Source organism: Sprattus sprattus, assembly GCF_963457725.1.
Source record: "Sprattus sprattus genome assembly, chromosome: 7".
NCBI classification, from domain to species: domain Eukaryota; kingdom Metazoa; phylum Chordata; class Actinopteri; order Clupeiformes; family Clupeidae; genus Sprattus; species Sprattus sprattus.
The window spans coordinates 22,478,472-22,495,901 of record NC_137926.1 but is presented as its reverse complement, the minus strand read 5'-3'; the positions used below and the strand labels follow the sequence as shown (position 1 = coordinate 22,495,901).

At 45.3% G+C, this 17,430-nt stretch overlaps 1 protein-coding gene across 1 annotated transcript in view; it reads right to left on the bottom strand.

Moving 5' to 3' along the window:
• Positions 1-17,430, bottom strand: part of carmil2 (capping protein regulator and myosin 1 linker 2) — a gene marked incomplete at both ends in the record, with an annotated part of 44,712 nt that overhangs the window by 21,345 nt on the left and 5,937 nt on the right. The window contains 25 exons of the mRNA XM_080841751.1: positions 503-569; positions 1,209-1,304; positions 1,955-2,042; positions 2,562-2,734; positions 2,954-3,067; positions 3,204-3,332; positions 3,613-3,711; positions 3,870-3,963; positions 4,305-4,373; positions 4,611-4,783; positions 6,474-6,528; positions 6,796-6,892; positions 11,290-11,371; positions 11,636-11,705; positions 12,161-12,265; positions 12,470-12,546; positions 12,913-12,990; positions 13,209-13,318; positions 13,588-13,674; positions 13,985-14,079; positions 14,516-14,604; positions 16,062-16,137; positions 16,403-16,476; positions 16,646-16,716; positions 17,127-17,224. Coding sequence (XP_080697877.1) covers positions 503-569; positions 1,209-1,304; positions 1,955-2,042; positions 2,562-2,734; positions 2,954-3,067; positions 3,204-3,332; positions 3,613-3,711; positions 3,870-3,963; positions 4,305-4,373; positions 4,611-4,783; positions 6,474-6,528; positions 6,796-6,892; positions 11,290-11,371; positions 11,636-11,705; positions 12,161-12,265; positions 12,470-12,546; positions 12,913-12,990; positions 13,209-13,318; positions 13,588-13,674; positions 13,985-14,079; positions 14,516-14,604; positions 16,062-16,137; positions 16,403-16,476; positions 16,646-16,716; positions 17,127-17,224 — 2,366 coding nt within the window. The remainder of the gene's footprint in view (positions 1-502; positions 570-1,208; positions 1,305-1,954; positions 2,043-2,561; positions 2,735-2,953; positions 3,068-3,203; positions 3,333-3,612; positions 3,712-3,869; positions 3,964-4,304; positions 4,374-4,610; positions 4,784-6,473; positions 6,529-6,795; positions 6,893-11,289; positions 11,372-11,635; positions 11,706-12,160; positions 12,266-12,469; positions 12,547-12,912; positions 12,991-13,208; positions 13,319-13,587; positions 13,675-13,984; positions 14,080-14,515; positions 14,605-16,061; positions 16,138-16,402; positions 16,477-16,645; positions 16,717-17,126; positions 17,225-17,430) is intronic.

Genomic DNA, 17,430 nt, shown 5'->3' with positions numbered 1-17,430 from the left:
TCTGGCCCCTGGCTGGCCTTTGTCTTGTTCTTGTTTGCGGCCAACGGGATGACCAAGCTGATCCGACGCGAACCCTGACCCCAGCAACGGCAGCTGGCTGCCCATGCTGGCTGCCCATGCTGGCTGCACGGAACCCTGCATGATCCTAAGCCAATCAGGTAGTCTGACATCATAAGTCTGCATGTCTGAAGCTGATTGGGAGTGGCAGAGGGGTCTGCAAGCGGCAGCTTCAGGGAGACTTGGCTTCTTACACACACACACACACACACTCACAGGCAGACACACACATATAAACACACACTGTACACGCATGCATGCACACACAATTCACACATACTACTACACAGGCTCACACACACCCATAGAGCATATCGTACACAAGCACACACACATGCAGACAGAGAGTTGTTAAAGTGAGATGGTGGAGTTTGATGTTGGCCGTGTTGTTGGGATTAGTTGTGTACAGAAATGACAGTCTTCAGGCTAAGGATCAAGGACCTACTTTTCACAGAAGGGGCTGGACGGATACTCTTGGTATGGAAGCTGTTTCTCCAGATGACTGGGACATACTGGTGGAGCACACAATTATAACATTTTACAGCCATAACATTTAGTCAAAACATGAGCATACAGTATATTTTTACTGATACAATATTGGAAAATACATATATATAACAGTGTGTCTATGTGAGCATGCAATCGATGGATGGATGGAAGAATACAGATAGATAGATAGATAGATAGATAGATAGATAGATAGATAGATAGATAGATAGATAGATAGATAGATAGATAGATAGATAGATAAATAGATAGAAAGATAGATAGATAGATATTAGATAGATAGATAGATAGATAGATAGATAGATAGATAGATAGAAAGATAGATAGATATTAGATAGATAGATAGAAAGATAGATAGATAGATATTAGATAGATAGATAGATAGATAGATATTAGATAGATAGATAGAAAGATAGATAGATAGATATAAGATAGATAGATAGATAGATAGATATAAGATAGATAGATAGATAGATAGATAGATAGATAGATAGATAGATATTAGATAGATAGATAGAAAGATAGATAGATAGATATAAGATAGATAGATAGATAGATATTAGATAGATAGATAGAAAGATAGATAGAGCCGAGGTCAGTGAGGTGTGGAGTTTACACTGGGGAACAAGGTGATGAACTCTGACCTCGTCAGTGGGGAACTCGTGTTGGACCACTCGGAGCTGTGGCACGTTGGTCCTCAGGGAGGAAGAGAGCTGGGTGTGCTCTTTCACATGCTGGTCCTGCACCAGGAGCACAACATTAACACACACACACGTAGGCATGCACACTATAACAGGTTTTAACAACATAGTCATAACACTCACATACATTACACAAACAGACAGGGACACACAGACAGGAAAACAGACACAAGCACAGACATGCACATACACACACCAATGTACACACAACACTCACACACACACATACATGCACACTATAACAGGTTTTAACAAAATAGTCATAACACTCACATACATTATACAGACACACAGGAGCACACAGACAGACATACAGACATGCACACACACACACACACCAATGTTCACACAATATACACACACGTGCGCGCATTGATGCACAGACATGCATGCACACACACACACACACACACATACACACACACACACAAACACACATCAATGTACAAATACGTGCGCGCATTGATGCAAAGACATGCATGCACACACAGACACTTACACACACACACACACAAACACAGAGGCATGCACAGACATGCGCGCGTGCTCACACACACACACACGCACACACACATGCACATGTACCTGAGTGTGTTCTCTCAGTTTATACAAGACATATAACATCTCACTCATACACTATGCTGACTCAGGAATGAACACACACTCTCTTGTGATTTAACTAGACACACCAATTTCTGTTGAGCCACAGATAGGTCTTGCAGAACTTCATCAATTACACTTTCCACCAGGGTGACGGTAACTGCCAGTTTCAGTTCGCTAGAGAAAGGAATGGAAAGAGACAGAGGAGAGTTTCAAAATGAGTACAATCCAATAAGCTTTTTTCACAGAGTAAGAAGATGCAGTCGTACACCAAAACAAACCCCATCCGTCCAAATTGTCTACCTGTCATAATTTTAACACAGCCGTGCCAAAAATCAGAACCAGATGTACAATACAGGATTAATGGCATCCAATGATCTATATGAATTTGTCTCAATTTTACTGTAGCGAAGGGAGAATGCATTCACCCCACCCAGTCTTGAACCCGGGTGTACAGGGTGCAGGTTTAGTACCGTGTTGATTCAGGTTCAAGGCCGGTGACTGCTCTCTCTCTTCGCTACGTATACATTTGACATTTGTGCACGCATGCATGTGTTACCTGAGTTTTTGTGTGTCTTGAATTACGTAATATGGCTGTATAAAATGAGTCACTGAGCTGACTGACGGTGTGTGTGTGTGTGTGTGTGTGTGTGTGTGTGTGTGTGTGTGTGTGTGTGTGTGTGACGTGCATGTTACCTGAGCTTGTTTTTGATGTGTCTCTCGGCCTCGTGCAGCGTGTTCTCGATGAAGTGGGCCGCCTGCCGGGACTTCTTGGCCACGCTGTCAGCTAGGCGCTCGCTCACGCAGGTCCGCTGCACCACGCGAGGGCAGACCGACTGCGCACACTGCAGCAGCTCCTGCGCCAGCTCCTGAAAAGCACAAGAGCGTGAGAGCCGGGCCAGGCGCTAAAGGTGGAGACATGGGGGGTTAGAACAGTATGGGGTGGCTAGGACTGATGACTACAAAAAAATACAAAGAGCGAGAGCGAGAGGGAACGAGAGAGAGAAAAGAGAAAGAGAATGTTCGCTGACATTGAAAAGCAGCTTTATCCCACATCAAGAGACATAAAAAAGGGCTGTTCAAATGACCTGGATCTCCTCAGAGATTTCATTGGTGAGTGTTCTAGCAGTGTCGTGTAGAACCTGTTGCAGCATCACACCATTAGAGGGCGACCTTCCCAACTCATAAAGTGAAGGCAGGAGCTGTGCAGAAAAGAAAGAGTGGTGTTAAATCAGCATACGCTTCTGAATCACCACGACACACTTCACCAGTTTTGTAATTAAAGTGGGATTAAAGGAGAGAAGTAACTGATCCTTCTAGAGGGACGCAATCACTTGCCGTTATGGAGGTCTTGGCATTGTGCAACACTTCTTCAGCAGCTAGAATATCCCCCTGTACTTCCTGAATGTTGCAGGAGGTGAGAGGCTGAACACTCAGTTTAAGCTTCATACAGAGGCCCTGCACAAGCTGGAGAAACACACACACACACACACACACACACACGAAAGAAGGTGAAAATAGTAAGAAAAGGAATTATACTTTAGCACACCTGTATGTATGCTCATACTTCATCACACTCACACACTTAATGCCAACCCTATTACACAGTTAGGAAAATGTAAATACACCCATAGATGAAAACTCACACAGACATGGATTTGCAGCTGTGGAAACCGGGATCTCACACACACACACACACACACACACACACACACACACATCCACATGCTGTATACACACATTATACCTGTTCAGACTGAGTAGTCTGCAGACCCTGCTGAAGGTCCAGCATGTGCTCTGGAGTTCCTGTCTGTTGCTGGCCGTTTCTCTGGAGGTACTTCAGGATCTAAACACACACACACACACACACACACACACACACACACACACACATACACACACATACACACACACACACACACACAGCATTTAAGTAATGACCTCGTATGAACTCATATACATTACAGGCATGCACGCTGGCTGAGGGCCCCTGTCATGACTCACACGCTGCAGGGCATCCTCTGTTTTCTCAGGACTGCTGCGATAGGACTGACACACGTCATTGATGGGCAGAGACATGTGCTGCAGTGTGGAGTTCCTGTGGAAGCAAACACACACACACACACCCACACACACACACACACACACACACACACACACAAACACACACACACACACACACACCCACACACACACGCCATGATTCAGTTCCAGCCCACACAACCCACACAAAACAAGGGCATACACAGTAACAGATTTGCATACAGGGATGCACTTGAACACACCAACCACAAACACTCACCACACGGAAATATATAAAAATATTTATTGAAATATATGCAAAAACATTACCACCCAGAGGTGCTCGTTTGCTTGTTACTATGAACATACACAAATTAGTGTAAAAAATGAAGAATGACAGCTTTCCACGAAACTCACTTCTCTAATGCATTGGCCACGTCCTGGTAACCCTTGGCTGTCACGTTGTTTCTGTCCCACACGAGAGTCCTGTGGCAGTGAAAAAGAAAGACAGGGGACAGGTAACGAGACAGGAGGGAGGAGAAAGAGAAATAAAGAAGCTGAAACAGTCTTCCTGAGCTTCATTATAGAAGTGTCAGTCAGACATGGAACTTAAAGGTACAGCGAATTTGATTCAGCTAATTGTCCGTGGCTTACAAAATACACAGTTCTCAGACTGAGCCTGAGAAATCTCGGATCGTACCTTAACAGAGACGGTGCACTTACTTGAGCTTGGTGTTGATCATCAAGGCCTTGGCCAGCACCTTGGCCCCAGTGTCTCCAATGAGGTTCCCGCTGATGTCGATCTTGGACAGGTTGGCGTTGCTGGCGAGGCTGTTGATGAGGATGGTGGTGCCTGTCTTTAGCTTGGAGTCACACACCGACAAAGACTCCAGGGGCTGGGGGGACGGGGACAGAGGGAAACAGTTAAGGACTATGACAGGCTCCTGCAGAAGGGATCTGTCCCTGAACCACAACTGAGAGGGACCTGTCTCAGAATGCGCTAGGACCCTGGCCACCTAAGGCATTATGTCTTTTTAAGCAGCTTATGCAGTGGTTTGCCAGTGAAATGGTAATAAAGTAATTATTTTAACAGCATAAAATTGTGACTTAAACTGAATTGTTAATTGTTAACACACACACACACACACACACACACACACACACACACACACACACACACACACACAAACACCACCACAACCATCTCTGAAGCCTATTCTAAATACATGGTAAATTCAGTGTTAACATTTTACACATGTCTTGTCTATATCTAAAACAAGAGAGAAAAAAAAAAAGCCAGTCCTGAGAAGACATCAGCAGCAAATTAAATTAAGACTGACACCTGTACAAAACTCAGATTCAGGAGGAGAGAGGACTCTGACTGATGTACAGCAAAGAGAAAAGGGGGATACAGAAAGTGAGAGGGAAGGAGGGCACTGAAGAAGACAAGGAATGTAGATATGATGAAAGAAACAGAGCAAAGATGATGGGCGAAGTTGAAGTAAGAGAGATGAAAGAAAGAAAGGAAGGAAAAGGGAGGGAGAAAAGGATGATGGATGACATAAAAGAGAGAAGGGAAGAAGAGAGATGAAGAAAGGGAGAAGAAAGATAAAGAAAGAGAGAAGGAAAGACAGTGAGCGTCGAGCCACTCCTGCTCTTTCGTAGATCTCGTGTCTAATTACACAGGCAGACCTCATCTCTGAGGAGTTTCAGGATAATTAAAACTGCAGAAAGGGACATCCCATGAGGACTCTCCTATCTGCAGAACACACACACACTCACACTCACACACACACACAGACACAGACACACTCACACACACACACACACACACACACACACACACACACACACACACACACAAACACACAGACACACACACACACACTCACACTCACACTCACACTCACACAGACACAGACACAGACATACGCACACGTACACAGACGCCCAGCCGCACAGAGATTTTGGTGCCACCCTGGACGTTGGCAGTTACACTCACAGACACACATATGTAAATACAGAGACAATCACTAAAGAATCGCACATACATATCCCCTCACTTTCCCATCATGCCTTGTGTCTTTGCTCACCTCCAGAAAGCACCAGAGGGAGGAGCCCCTCGATAAAGCACAATCCCCCACTGACCCCACCCCCATACACACACACACTCGCACTCACACAGTAATTTATGTGAACAGTCTATAAAACACAATAGTACCATAGAGCCAAGCGGCAAACCAAACAAGAGTAATTGACGTTTTGACCTGCAAAGCATGCAAGAAGCCTCAGTCCTGCTCATCATGCATCCCCACACTAATTCAACACACACCACATTGGATCCACCACGTTTACACCCTTTCATTCAGCAGACATCTTTATGCAGCATGGCATGGAGTAATATCCGGTATCATGCATGCTCAAACACATGATTTTGACAATACTAGCACACTTTTTTTTGAACAGGCTGTGTCCGCAGGGCCATTGCTATCACACTGAAAGATGCATCACTGTGTGGAAAACAGACCAGTTCAAGGGGGTAAGACTCCCCACAAAGATCTGATGGACGGAGAGCTAGCTACTCACGCATTCCTCCTCCTGGACTAGCTGGACGATGCGGTGGAGGACATCCGTAAGAGCTCTGGGAAGAGGACACCGTTCAAACAGCAGACAGGACACACACATGAGAGGCACATCCTACAAGTGGAAGTATGGGGCTTATGTGTGTATGCATGGGTAAACTTAGTGGTCATAGAGAGATGAATGCAAAGATGAAGAGATGGACGACGTACGGATGCAGCGATTCAAAATAAAGGCAGAAGTGGATGAGGTCAAGTGAAAAGGTGTATTACTGTTGGATTGAGTGAGTGGTCTGATCTGAGATGCTGGCTGATTGGTTGGGGCTTACCTGGACTTCATGGCGAAGTTTCCTCCCAGTGAAAGGTGGCGGATGGAGTGGCTGCGTCCGATCGCCAGCACCAAGGTGACCATGTCATTCTCAAACCCTGGAGGAAGGCAGCAGAGAGGGAGAGAGAGAGCGAAAAAAGAGAGAGAGAGAGAGAGAGAGAGAGAGAGAGAGAGAGAGAGAGAGAGAGAGAGAGAGAGGAGACTTAGATTATCTGATCATAGACTAAGAGATTATAGCCATTTTACATCTATCTCCAGTTACCATGAACCAGCCGAGGCTTATTTCAATGTATTGAATCATTTAATGCATTTATTCAAATTGATTTCCATAACAGACTAGGTAATACCGTATGCTCTTGGGAATCAACCCCACCCTAATACTCACCCTAACAAGACAAGTGACAAAATCAGCAAGAACCTTCAATGGCAATACAATATACCACTTTACGTTTTTACAGAAACTACAAGGAACTTTTTCTTTTCCTTTCCAAGCAGGATGTAGAAGCTTTGTATTCCCTAATGCTGCTGCTAGGGTCCCATCTCTCTGCAGTCTGAATGTTGGCTCTAATGTAATCTGTTCTCATTTATGAGTCTATGAATTCATTAAGGTCTGCTAGGACAGGAGCCACATTCTTGCTGCAGGTGTCCAGCACTTCCTGTTTCAGCACTGGAGCCTCAGACAGTTCAGACCTGTTTCAGCACTGGGGCCTCAGACAGTTCAGGTCTGTTTCAGCACTGGGGCCTCAGACAGTTCAGGTCTGTTTCAGCACTGGGGCCTCAGACAGTTCAGGTCTGTTTCAGCACTGGGGCCTCAGACAGTTCAGACCTGCTTCAGCACTGGGGCCTCAGACAGTTCAGGTCTGTTTCAGCACTGGGGCCTCAGACAGTTCAGGTCTGTTTCAGCACTGGAGCCTCAGACAGTTCAGACCTGTTTCAGCACTGGGGCCTCAGACAGTTCAGGTCTGTTTCAGCACTGGGGCCTCAGACAGTTCAGGTCTGTTTCAGCACTGGGGCCTCAGACAGTTCAGGTCTGTTTCAGCACTGGGGCCTCAGACAGTTCAGACCTGCTTCAGCACTGGGGCCTCAGACAGTTCAGGTCTGTTTCAGCACTGGGGCCTCAGACAGTTCAGGTCTGTTTCAGCACTGGGGCCTCAGACAGTTCAGGTCTGTTTCAGCACTGGGGCCTCAGACAGTTCAGACCTGCTTCAGCACTGGGGCCTCAGACAGTTCAGACCTGCTTCAGCACTGGGGCCTCAGACAGTTCAGGTCTGTTTCAGCACTGGGGCCTCAGACAGTTCAGGTCTGTTTCAGCACTGGAGCCTCAGACAGTTCAGACCTGCTTCAGCACTGGGGCCTCAGACAGTTCAGGTCTGTTTCAGCACTGGAGCCTCAGACAGTTCAGGTCTGTTTCAGCACTGGAGCCTCAGACAGTTCAGACCTGCTTCAGCACTGGGGCCTCAGACAGTTCAGGTCTGTTTCAGCACTGGGGCCTCAGACAGTTCAGGTCTGCTTCAGCACTGGGGCCTCAGACAGTTCAGACCTGCTTCAGCACTGGAGCCTCAGACAGTTCAGACCTGCTTCAGCACTGGGGCCTCAGACAGTTCAGGTCTGTTTCAGCACTGGGGCCTCAGACAGTTCAGGTCTGTTTCAGCACTGGGGCCCCAGACAGTTCAGACCTGTTTCAGTGCAGCTGGTGTGAGCAGGAGGCAACACACACACAAAAGTGCTCCTGCTGCCACTGAAGTGCCAGTTTCATTTATCAGACTTGCCTAGATGTCTCACTTTTGTTTGTTCTAACATAGCCTTGATCTTCGGCATCTTATAAGTTCTCTCTGTCCTTCATCCACACTCACTCTGTAGATGTCAGTTTCCTCTCTCTGCATGTATCTACTGCTCTTTCTCAATATCCTGGTTTCTCTCCAGCTGTGACTCTATCTCTCTCTCTCTCTATATATATCTCTGTCACTCCATTCTCAGTGGCCATGTTTTTATAAATCTGTTTTTTAATGCCTGAAGGCTTCTGCATGTTGAAAGGAAAGAAGGTCTGGAGGAACCTCTCTTCTATAGATCCCTTGTTCCCCACGCCAGCTCTCACTATGTAATAGTCTCAAGAGATATTTTCCCCAGGCTTGGAGTGTGAGACTGAGATGTGTTTAACGAGCCTGGTTGCAGGTGCTTGACTAGGACGTCTCTAGCAAAGTGCATCAGTCTTTCATCAGCCAGGACAGCTGCCAAAATCTTGGATGCTTTCTGGTCCCCTCTCATTATAACACCTATTGTTGCTTTATCTAAGGGGTTAAACAAGTAGATTCTCCCCTGTATACGATGTGTGTCCAGTCAGTTTCCAATTAACTTAAGGGGCTGGCGGGATCCAAATGCAAAGTGCATCTTTTGGAGGGCGATGATGCAGGGGATGGGGGTGCAGGGGATTTTTAATAAGGCACCGCTCCCTAAGAGATGCAGTGAGCTACAGTGGAGAGTGGCTCACTGTGTAACTCAGTGGTGGCTAAGTGTAATGGGGAAGTTTCACTGGAATGTCTCACTGTTAGTTCTCCTGGGTGGTTTGTTTACAAAGCTGGGTGGTAAATTCAGTATCACCACATACATAACCACAGGGAATCCACACTGGCCAATTTCCTAACAGGTCTTGGTAAGTTATCGTTTTTTTAAGTCTAATAAGTCCGAGATGGAAGGATGCAGACATTGTTTGTCTGTTGAAGCATTTGGCTAATGGTGGAGCATGCTTTTTACAAGCTAATGGACAATATCCCAGTCTTTGAAAAAGTATGGTGTGTGCTTTGGTGCCGGATGATTGTAGATGGGGGATTGATGTTTAAGGTCTAAATGGCAGAAGAGAAATTCTCTTGGCATGAGGAAAGATCCAGCGAAGAACCTGCAAAATTCCTTCTGCACTGACCTTGCACACAGCAAACAACACAGGCCAGCAGCTCTAGTCTAGTATTAACTAGATCCATTTTGGAGAGAGAGAGAGAGAGAGAGAGAAAGAGAGAGAGAGAGAAAATAATAGTCAGTCTGATTAACTATATGAGACATTTAGTCATCCTTTCCTCAACTCAAACACTATAAGTATGCATTTTCTCTCTCGCTCTCTCTCTCTCTGTATGTACCATTGCTCTCTCTCTCTCTCTCTTTTTCTTTTTTCTCTCTCCACACCAGTTTCAGAATGACTCCAGGAGGATCAGATAGGAGTGCCTCTATCCTGGATGAGACTGATTTGTTTCCCATGCTGAGGGCCAGGGCACTGGTGGAGGAGCTCCAGAAATAGCCCTTGTCTGATCTGATCTCCTTCAGGGGGTGCAGCTAGCCTGTCATCAGCAGCTCATGTAACGTGTGTGTGTGTGTGTGTGTGTGTGTGTGTGTGTGTGTGTGTGTGTTTGTGTGTGTGTGTGTGTGTGTGTGTGTGTGTGTGTGTGTGTGTGTGTGTGTGTGTGTGTGTGTGTGTGTGTGTGTGTGTGTTTTGGGGAGGGGTTTTGCCTTCACAAGGAATCCATCTTCATGTTTACTCTCCTTCTAAAAACATTGCTGGTGATTCCTTAACGGAGAATGAGGGCAAGAGTAAGCGACATAAACTAAAAGGCACACGCCACACAGATGTATTAGTGGTGTTGCACAGGAATTAATAGCCTCCACTACTGGGAACTCCTGCGGGGTACTCCTGTGATCTGAAACCCCACAGCTATGAATAATACTGGTGAATAGGTGGGCTTCTCATTGTCATTCCTCCCTCATCCCCTCCCCTGCTTAGTCTCCCTTGAGGCTTTCAGTATGGAAGGCACAAACACACGCGCACACATAAGACACACACACACACACACACACACACACACATTCACACTCACAGAGACACAAAAAGCCACACACAAATGTATTCCATGCAACACCCCTACCCTGCCGAGTGAAATTGGAAAAAGATGGCTCCCTTCTCTGAAGGAAGAGTAGGCAGGCATCCCAAGAGACAGCCCTCAATGAGAATAAGGTATTTATCTCTCTCTCTCTCTCTCTCTCTCTCTCTCTCTCTCTCTCTGTTGGCCGCCACATACCAGATACATACTCGATATGATTTATCACCTGATGGAGTAAAGCCCACCAGATCCATGGGCTTGCAGAATCTTGATACTAAAGCAGGTGATAAGGCAGGCGAAGAAAGAAAGACAGAGGCATGAAAAGAGAGAGGAGAGATACAGGAGACAGCGAGGAGGAGGTAGAGACAGAGAGAGAGACTATAAAGGACAGGGCACATGGTAGACTAGGACAGAGAGAATCAATGAAACAAACATGTCAGAAGGGGTTGGGAAGAAGGGAATAGCATGGAATAGATGGAAAAGGAAAAAAGGTATGAGAGTGCGAGAGTGGATGGGGAGAGATATGGGGAGAGAGAGGGAGAGAGAGAAAGAGAGGGACAGAGAACGAGAGGAAATAGATTTCAGATGGGAGGAGAGATAAAGGTGTGTGAATGAGAGGCACTCATTGTTACCGTTGTCAGAAAGGTCCAGACTGCAGATGGCCTTGGCTTCAAAAATGTGCTCCTGAATCACCTGCGCTCCGGCAGACCTCAGCTGCACAACACACACACACACACACACACACACACACACATGTGAACAAACCGCATAAAACCACACACACACACACACAAACGTGCAACACACACACATAAAGAGAGAGCTCTAAATTCTGAAAGAAACCGATACAACAATTTTTTTGTGTGGTGTATGTAAGTAAGTAAATACAAATGTGTGTGTGTGTGTGTGTGTGTGTGTGTGTGTGTGTGTGTGTGTGTGTGTGTGTGTGTGTGTGTGTGTGTTTGCCTGACTGTATACCTCACATCCGCTGATGTCCAGCTCTAGTCCACACAGACGTGTTTTGGTAGCTAAACCCTGCAGCATCAGCCTACAGAGCAAACAGTAGTAACACACAACAGCCTGTCAATATGAGGGTACATGGTATGATAACACAAACACAGCTCACAACTGACTTGAACATACAAAGCAGCACCGGTCTTGCCACAGGTCAAAAACATGAATGTGACATAGCAACACACAGAGTTACTGAAGTCACCATATTATCTACACATACTGAGGAACCCGAACTGGTCATATTTAAAAAAGGACAGATATAATACCAACTCAGTGTACATTTATTTAGATGGCAGACATCCCTATCCAAAAGGACTTTATTGTACAGGCATATACATGGACACCTGCACTTTTAAACACCTGTGTGTGTGTGTGTGTGTGTGTGTGTGTGTGTGTGTGTGTGTGTGTGTGTGTGTGTGTGTGTGTGTGTGTGTGTGTCTGTGTGTCTGTGTGTTTGTGTGTGTCTGTCTATCTCTGTGCATGACTGACCTGAGAGCGTCCGGTGGAAGCTTGGTCCTAGCCAGCCCCATGTACCGCAGCTCAGACGCCTTGCTAAAGAAGTCCCTCACACTGCGCGTCACCTCTCGCACTTTCCTGTACGCACACACACACACACACACACACACACACACACACACACACACACACACACACACACACACACACACACACACACACACACACACACACACACACACACACAGGTATATGACCACAAAAACACAGATACGGCAAATCAGTGAGATGTACAATGACCTGATAAAACTCAGCAAAGTAAAGTAGAGGCAATGCACCCACCTGTGGGTAAAGGTGTTTCTGGAGAGGTTGACGTGATTCAGTCTGGAGAAACAGCCCACAGACAGAGACACAAACAACTAGAGAGACAGACACGAAGGCTTGTAAATCAATGATAAAAAAGACTGCATTCAAACAGGAAAACCACTGAGCTCTAAGTGTGAATACTGTCTTTGTTGGGACAACACCTCGTCAGCCCATTGCTACAATCAAAATATGCAATTGTTTGTTTTATTTATAATAGAGTTACACTGCAATATAACACAATGTCAAAACAAGATTTAAGACATTTGACCCCTAACCCTATGTTGTACCCTCCTTTATTATCTTATTCTTATAGTCTTATAACTGATGAAATACAGTGGACAGTGGACCTGTGAAATAACAACACATATACATTCACAGTAACTGAAATATCTTAACGTGTGAAATATTTGTCTGCTCACCGTGTCCAGAGGACAATCTGTCCCACTGAGGTCCAGGAAGGACAGAACATTGGGCCCTGACAGGAACTTGCAGAGAGTCTGGCAGACAGACAGAGCCACATTAGGAGCCATTTGGACTCGAAAATGTAATACTGCGAAAAATCAGAGTCTCTGTAATAGAGTCACTTTTCTCATCATTAAGTCTCTGCAGTATTGAGTAACACACAGCGACTGTCAGGCAAGACAGCACTGACTCTAAACAAGCACTTAATTCTTCATTACTGAACACACACACACACACACACACACGTCCTTACCGCTGCCTCCTCTGTTGCCATGCAACCTGGGTTTCCTGACAAGTCTAGATGCGTCAGACAGTTGGAGAGAAACCTGCTCTGGACCAAAGCATTGGCCAGATTACCCAGCCCTGTAAAATACAAGAGAGAGAGAGAGCTCCAAACACAAGCATATGACAACGCACATGGAAGACCAGCAACCACAGAGAAATAATGAATGTGCTTGTGTTACCAATGGACTGATGGTGGTAATGTGGATTGAGAGAGAAGACAAATAAACCAATCTCAGCCTTGTGTCCCAGCACAAGCACACATCAATTACAGACTCAGATTTAGTGCTGTTAAGTCCAATGCTGTGACCCTCGTGGTTTGTTTGGTGATGGTCTATTTGGGTATCTACCTTTAGGGGAGAGAGACACTCTGGAAAGGGACAGCTTGCTGAGGCCACAGGGCAGCTTATCCAGGTGCTGACTGAGCGCAGAAACACCTGTGCACAGGTGGCAGGCAGACAGTGAGAGAGAGTGTGAGAGAGAGAGAGAGAGAGAGAGAGAGAAAGAGAAAGGGAGTTTAAGTTGTGGAATAAGGAGCAGAGGAAGTGTAATGGGAACTTTATGAACAGTTCACCCAGACAATTTCAGTAGACTACAGTGACTCACTCAATAATTCAAAAAAAATGTGTTGTGTATTTTCCTATCCTGGGGTTATTGTTGTTGACAATGACAACCTCTTTAAATGTCAAAAATATTGCATGCACGCTTTCACACCATCAACAAAGCCACACAGTTCAGAAGCATCACCTTTGTCTTCCATCTGATTGGCTGACAGGTTGATAATGTTTAGTGTGGAGTAGGTGCGCTCTGTCAAGGCCCATGCCATCTTCACGGCAAAGTCCCTACAGGGTAGTCAGCAAGGGCAGCAGAGAGAGGGCACAGAGGGGCAGAACACAAGAGAAGGGTGAGACAGGAAATATGCTGCATGCTGATTATTCCCCATACTGAACCTAGCTGTCTCAGCCACTCCGCCCCCTCCTTGAACACCTGAATAACTGCTAGTCAGCGAGTTCTAAGAATGTTTGTGAAAGAGAGGAGAATGAGGAAGGCCTGACAGATTATTCAGAGCTACTGGGGAAGGCCAAGTATTTTTGGGTGCACAGTGGAGTACCCAAGCCACATATAACTGTAAAAGGTTCTTTAGAAGATTATTATCAATTATATAGAAGGTGCTTTACAGTTCTGTGGAGTGTACTGAGGGGGTGTCATGTTAGGGACTGTGAGGGGATGTGCAGAGTGTTTTATGGGGTGAATGTGAAACTGAGAGAGCCCACTCACAGCTTCAGGCCGCTGTTCTCCAGACAGAGCTCCTTCAGTGTGGGGGAGCGGTTGATCATGTAGAGAATCTGCTCCTGGACATCCAAAGGCTGAGGCAGGAGGGGGGGGGTAATTAATTAATTACTGCACTGTATTGCAGAAGATGTTCTTACTAAATGTACCATGCTGACTTTACTCATCCGTTCCTCCTGGGTGTCAAGTCACTATTACAACATTCCTAACACAGCCCTGTACACATTCTGTAAATGAATTTGACAAAAAGGACACATGCGCTGTTTTTCTCTCTGTTTGACGTAAAAGCACCCTTGTATGTGCCTATACAGACAATTACCATACAACACACAATAACACCCATTAAAACAATAGTCTCTCAGACAGAGAAAGTCTATGTGGAGTAGTTTCGATGATACAAAAATGTCAAGAAGTGTAAAAAACTCTTCAGGAAGGGTACACTTTCTTATTCCTAACACAACTAGCCTTGTCACATGGACAAGGAGTCAAGGAGAAGCCACTTCATTTTTGGCACCAGGCTCGTTCTTGACCTTTCGCACTGCCCTGACAGGCCCTGAGAGCATGCTCAGATCAAAACATTGGAGGAAATCATAGTGTTGGCCAAGCTGAACAATATTAATCTTTCAAAGACTTGCACACCCCAGCAGAAACATTCAAGTGTACTGGCAAGCAGTAACAGTGCAGGCAGAAAACCACACAAAGAAAACCCTTTTCTAATTAACACACACACAACAACGTCTGTTCCTATATCTCACACACACACACACACACACACACACACACACACACACACACACACACACACACACACACACACACACACACACACACACACACACACACACACACTCACACACCCACACACACACTCTCACACACACACACACACACACATTCTGTATACACACAGGAATGCACTTTAACTCAGAAAGGCTCTTGCATGCAGAAACTGGTACTTTACTGAAGGTTATCTCTCTCACCCCCTAATCAGTAGGGGACTGGGAGCTATCAGCTCTGTAATGGGTGCTCTGGATAAGTCCCAAATGCACATGGCTGTGATCATGGCACCACCTGAAACAGGTAAGCAGGGCAGGAGCAGCCAGTGTGGTACAGACCCACCGCCTGACTGAGCACTATGAGTGTGGGCTCTGAACCAGCATGAAACAGGAAGCAGCATTTTCAACATTTTCACAGGGTTTTTCTTCACGTTTGCCAAGAAAATTAGAGCAATTTTTCCAAGACGTTTTGTCATCTTAGAAACATATTTAAATGATTCCCGTGAATTTGGCCGTTTTGTGAATGCAGAGCTACAGCTGAAAGCGTAAAACAGGTGGATTCACAAACAGCACGTTAAATGAGAGGTTAGGCACAGAGGTTAGGCACAGAGCCCATCCTTGAGTCTGCAGCTCAGAGCTCAACAAGTCCTCTGTTGTATTTACATTCACATACAAGAATCTTATAGAATCAACGCCTAACTCAAGGGAAAAGTCAGGTTTTACTGTCAGTTTTCCCTTGCTCACTCCTTGAGACGTACCAGTTTGAGGTCCTTGCTGGAAATCTTGGTAAACCACTCGTTGAATGACAGGGCCGCCACAGCCAAGGCCAAGTCCCTGATGAGGAGAAATGGAGGGGTAGATGCTTAGGTACTGAGAGGACTGTTAAGTCATTAAGTCATGTCACAAGCTGGGCAAAAACAAATGCTTTGTGAAAATGTTTTAAAAGAGGACTTGGAAAACATATGAAACCCTTCACTAATTAGTGAGCAGCAGTCACAGAACATAAGATTGTACCTCAATGAGAGATCAACAATCCATATGATAGGACAATTGTGATTCATCCAAAATGAACTCAGCAAAAAGTAAAAAGGGAGCTCACCTGCTTTCCAGGTGACTGAAGTCCAGCAGGTTGAACTCCCGACAGTGCTGGACATGATAGATGTTGTCTACATCCTAATAAACAGCCAAAAAGACAGTGGGTGCTGAGAAAAATGGTACATTTCCATTATCATATAATCACAGTTTAAGGGGCTGGGTTTTAGTCTAGACTTTAGTTTAATCTAGACTTATACTGCAAAGTGATGTATGAAATGCTGTAGCGTGGCTGGACAGCAGCGCTCACCCACTGCACTTCCTGTCGGCGTGGGAGGTCGTTGAAATCGCACAGTGCCTCATACGTTACTGAGAAACCACCTGCCAGAGAGATAGACAGATAAGGCAGATAGATAGAAGGCTATGTACAGAGTTAGAGTTAGCTAAGGGGCATCACAGTAAGAAGAATGCGGAGGGTAGATTCGATCTGGATTTGTCTCAATTGTTAGCACGAAAATGGTTGAGCACGGTCTTGTGTTTAGTGAAGGAAGGGACTTCTGCTCTATTTTTTCATGATATAACACGGCAGCAGATAGACTTTCAGAAAAATGGAGATGTTTAAAATCCTTATGGGCCTAGTCTCTTCTAAAATTACCCTATTGAGATGTCTTACGGGAAATCTTTAAAGTTCAACTGAACAGCCATATAGAAAAACTCTATTGGTTCTAGATAACATCTTGAAGAAAACTATAAGCCATATTTCTGAAGAAAAAGGCCTCTGCTTTACTCACCACATGGCCCCTGTGTTCCACTCAGATGCTCCTCAAGGTTGGAGGTTAGCTTCCACAGCCTCTCCTGCAGCTCTGATGGGATCTTTTTCAGCAGTTTCCTGGAAGTTGGGGAACAGAGGACTGATGTGTGAGAGGCCATGCACATAGATATGCCAGCAGTATTTACACTACACTTATTTTGTTCTTTTTTTAAGGGCTGTGTATCTGTTATCACTTTAAACTGCTCAAAGTGAGTTGGTACATTAAACTGAATAGCATTGCTTGTACATTTCACCAATATTTAGTAATATAATATGCATTACTA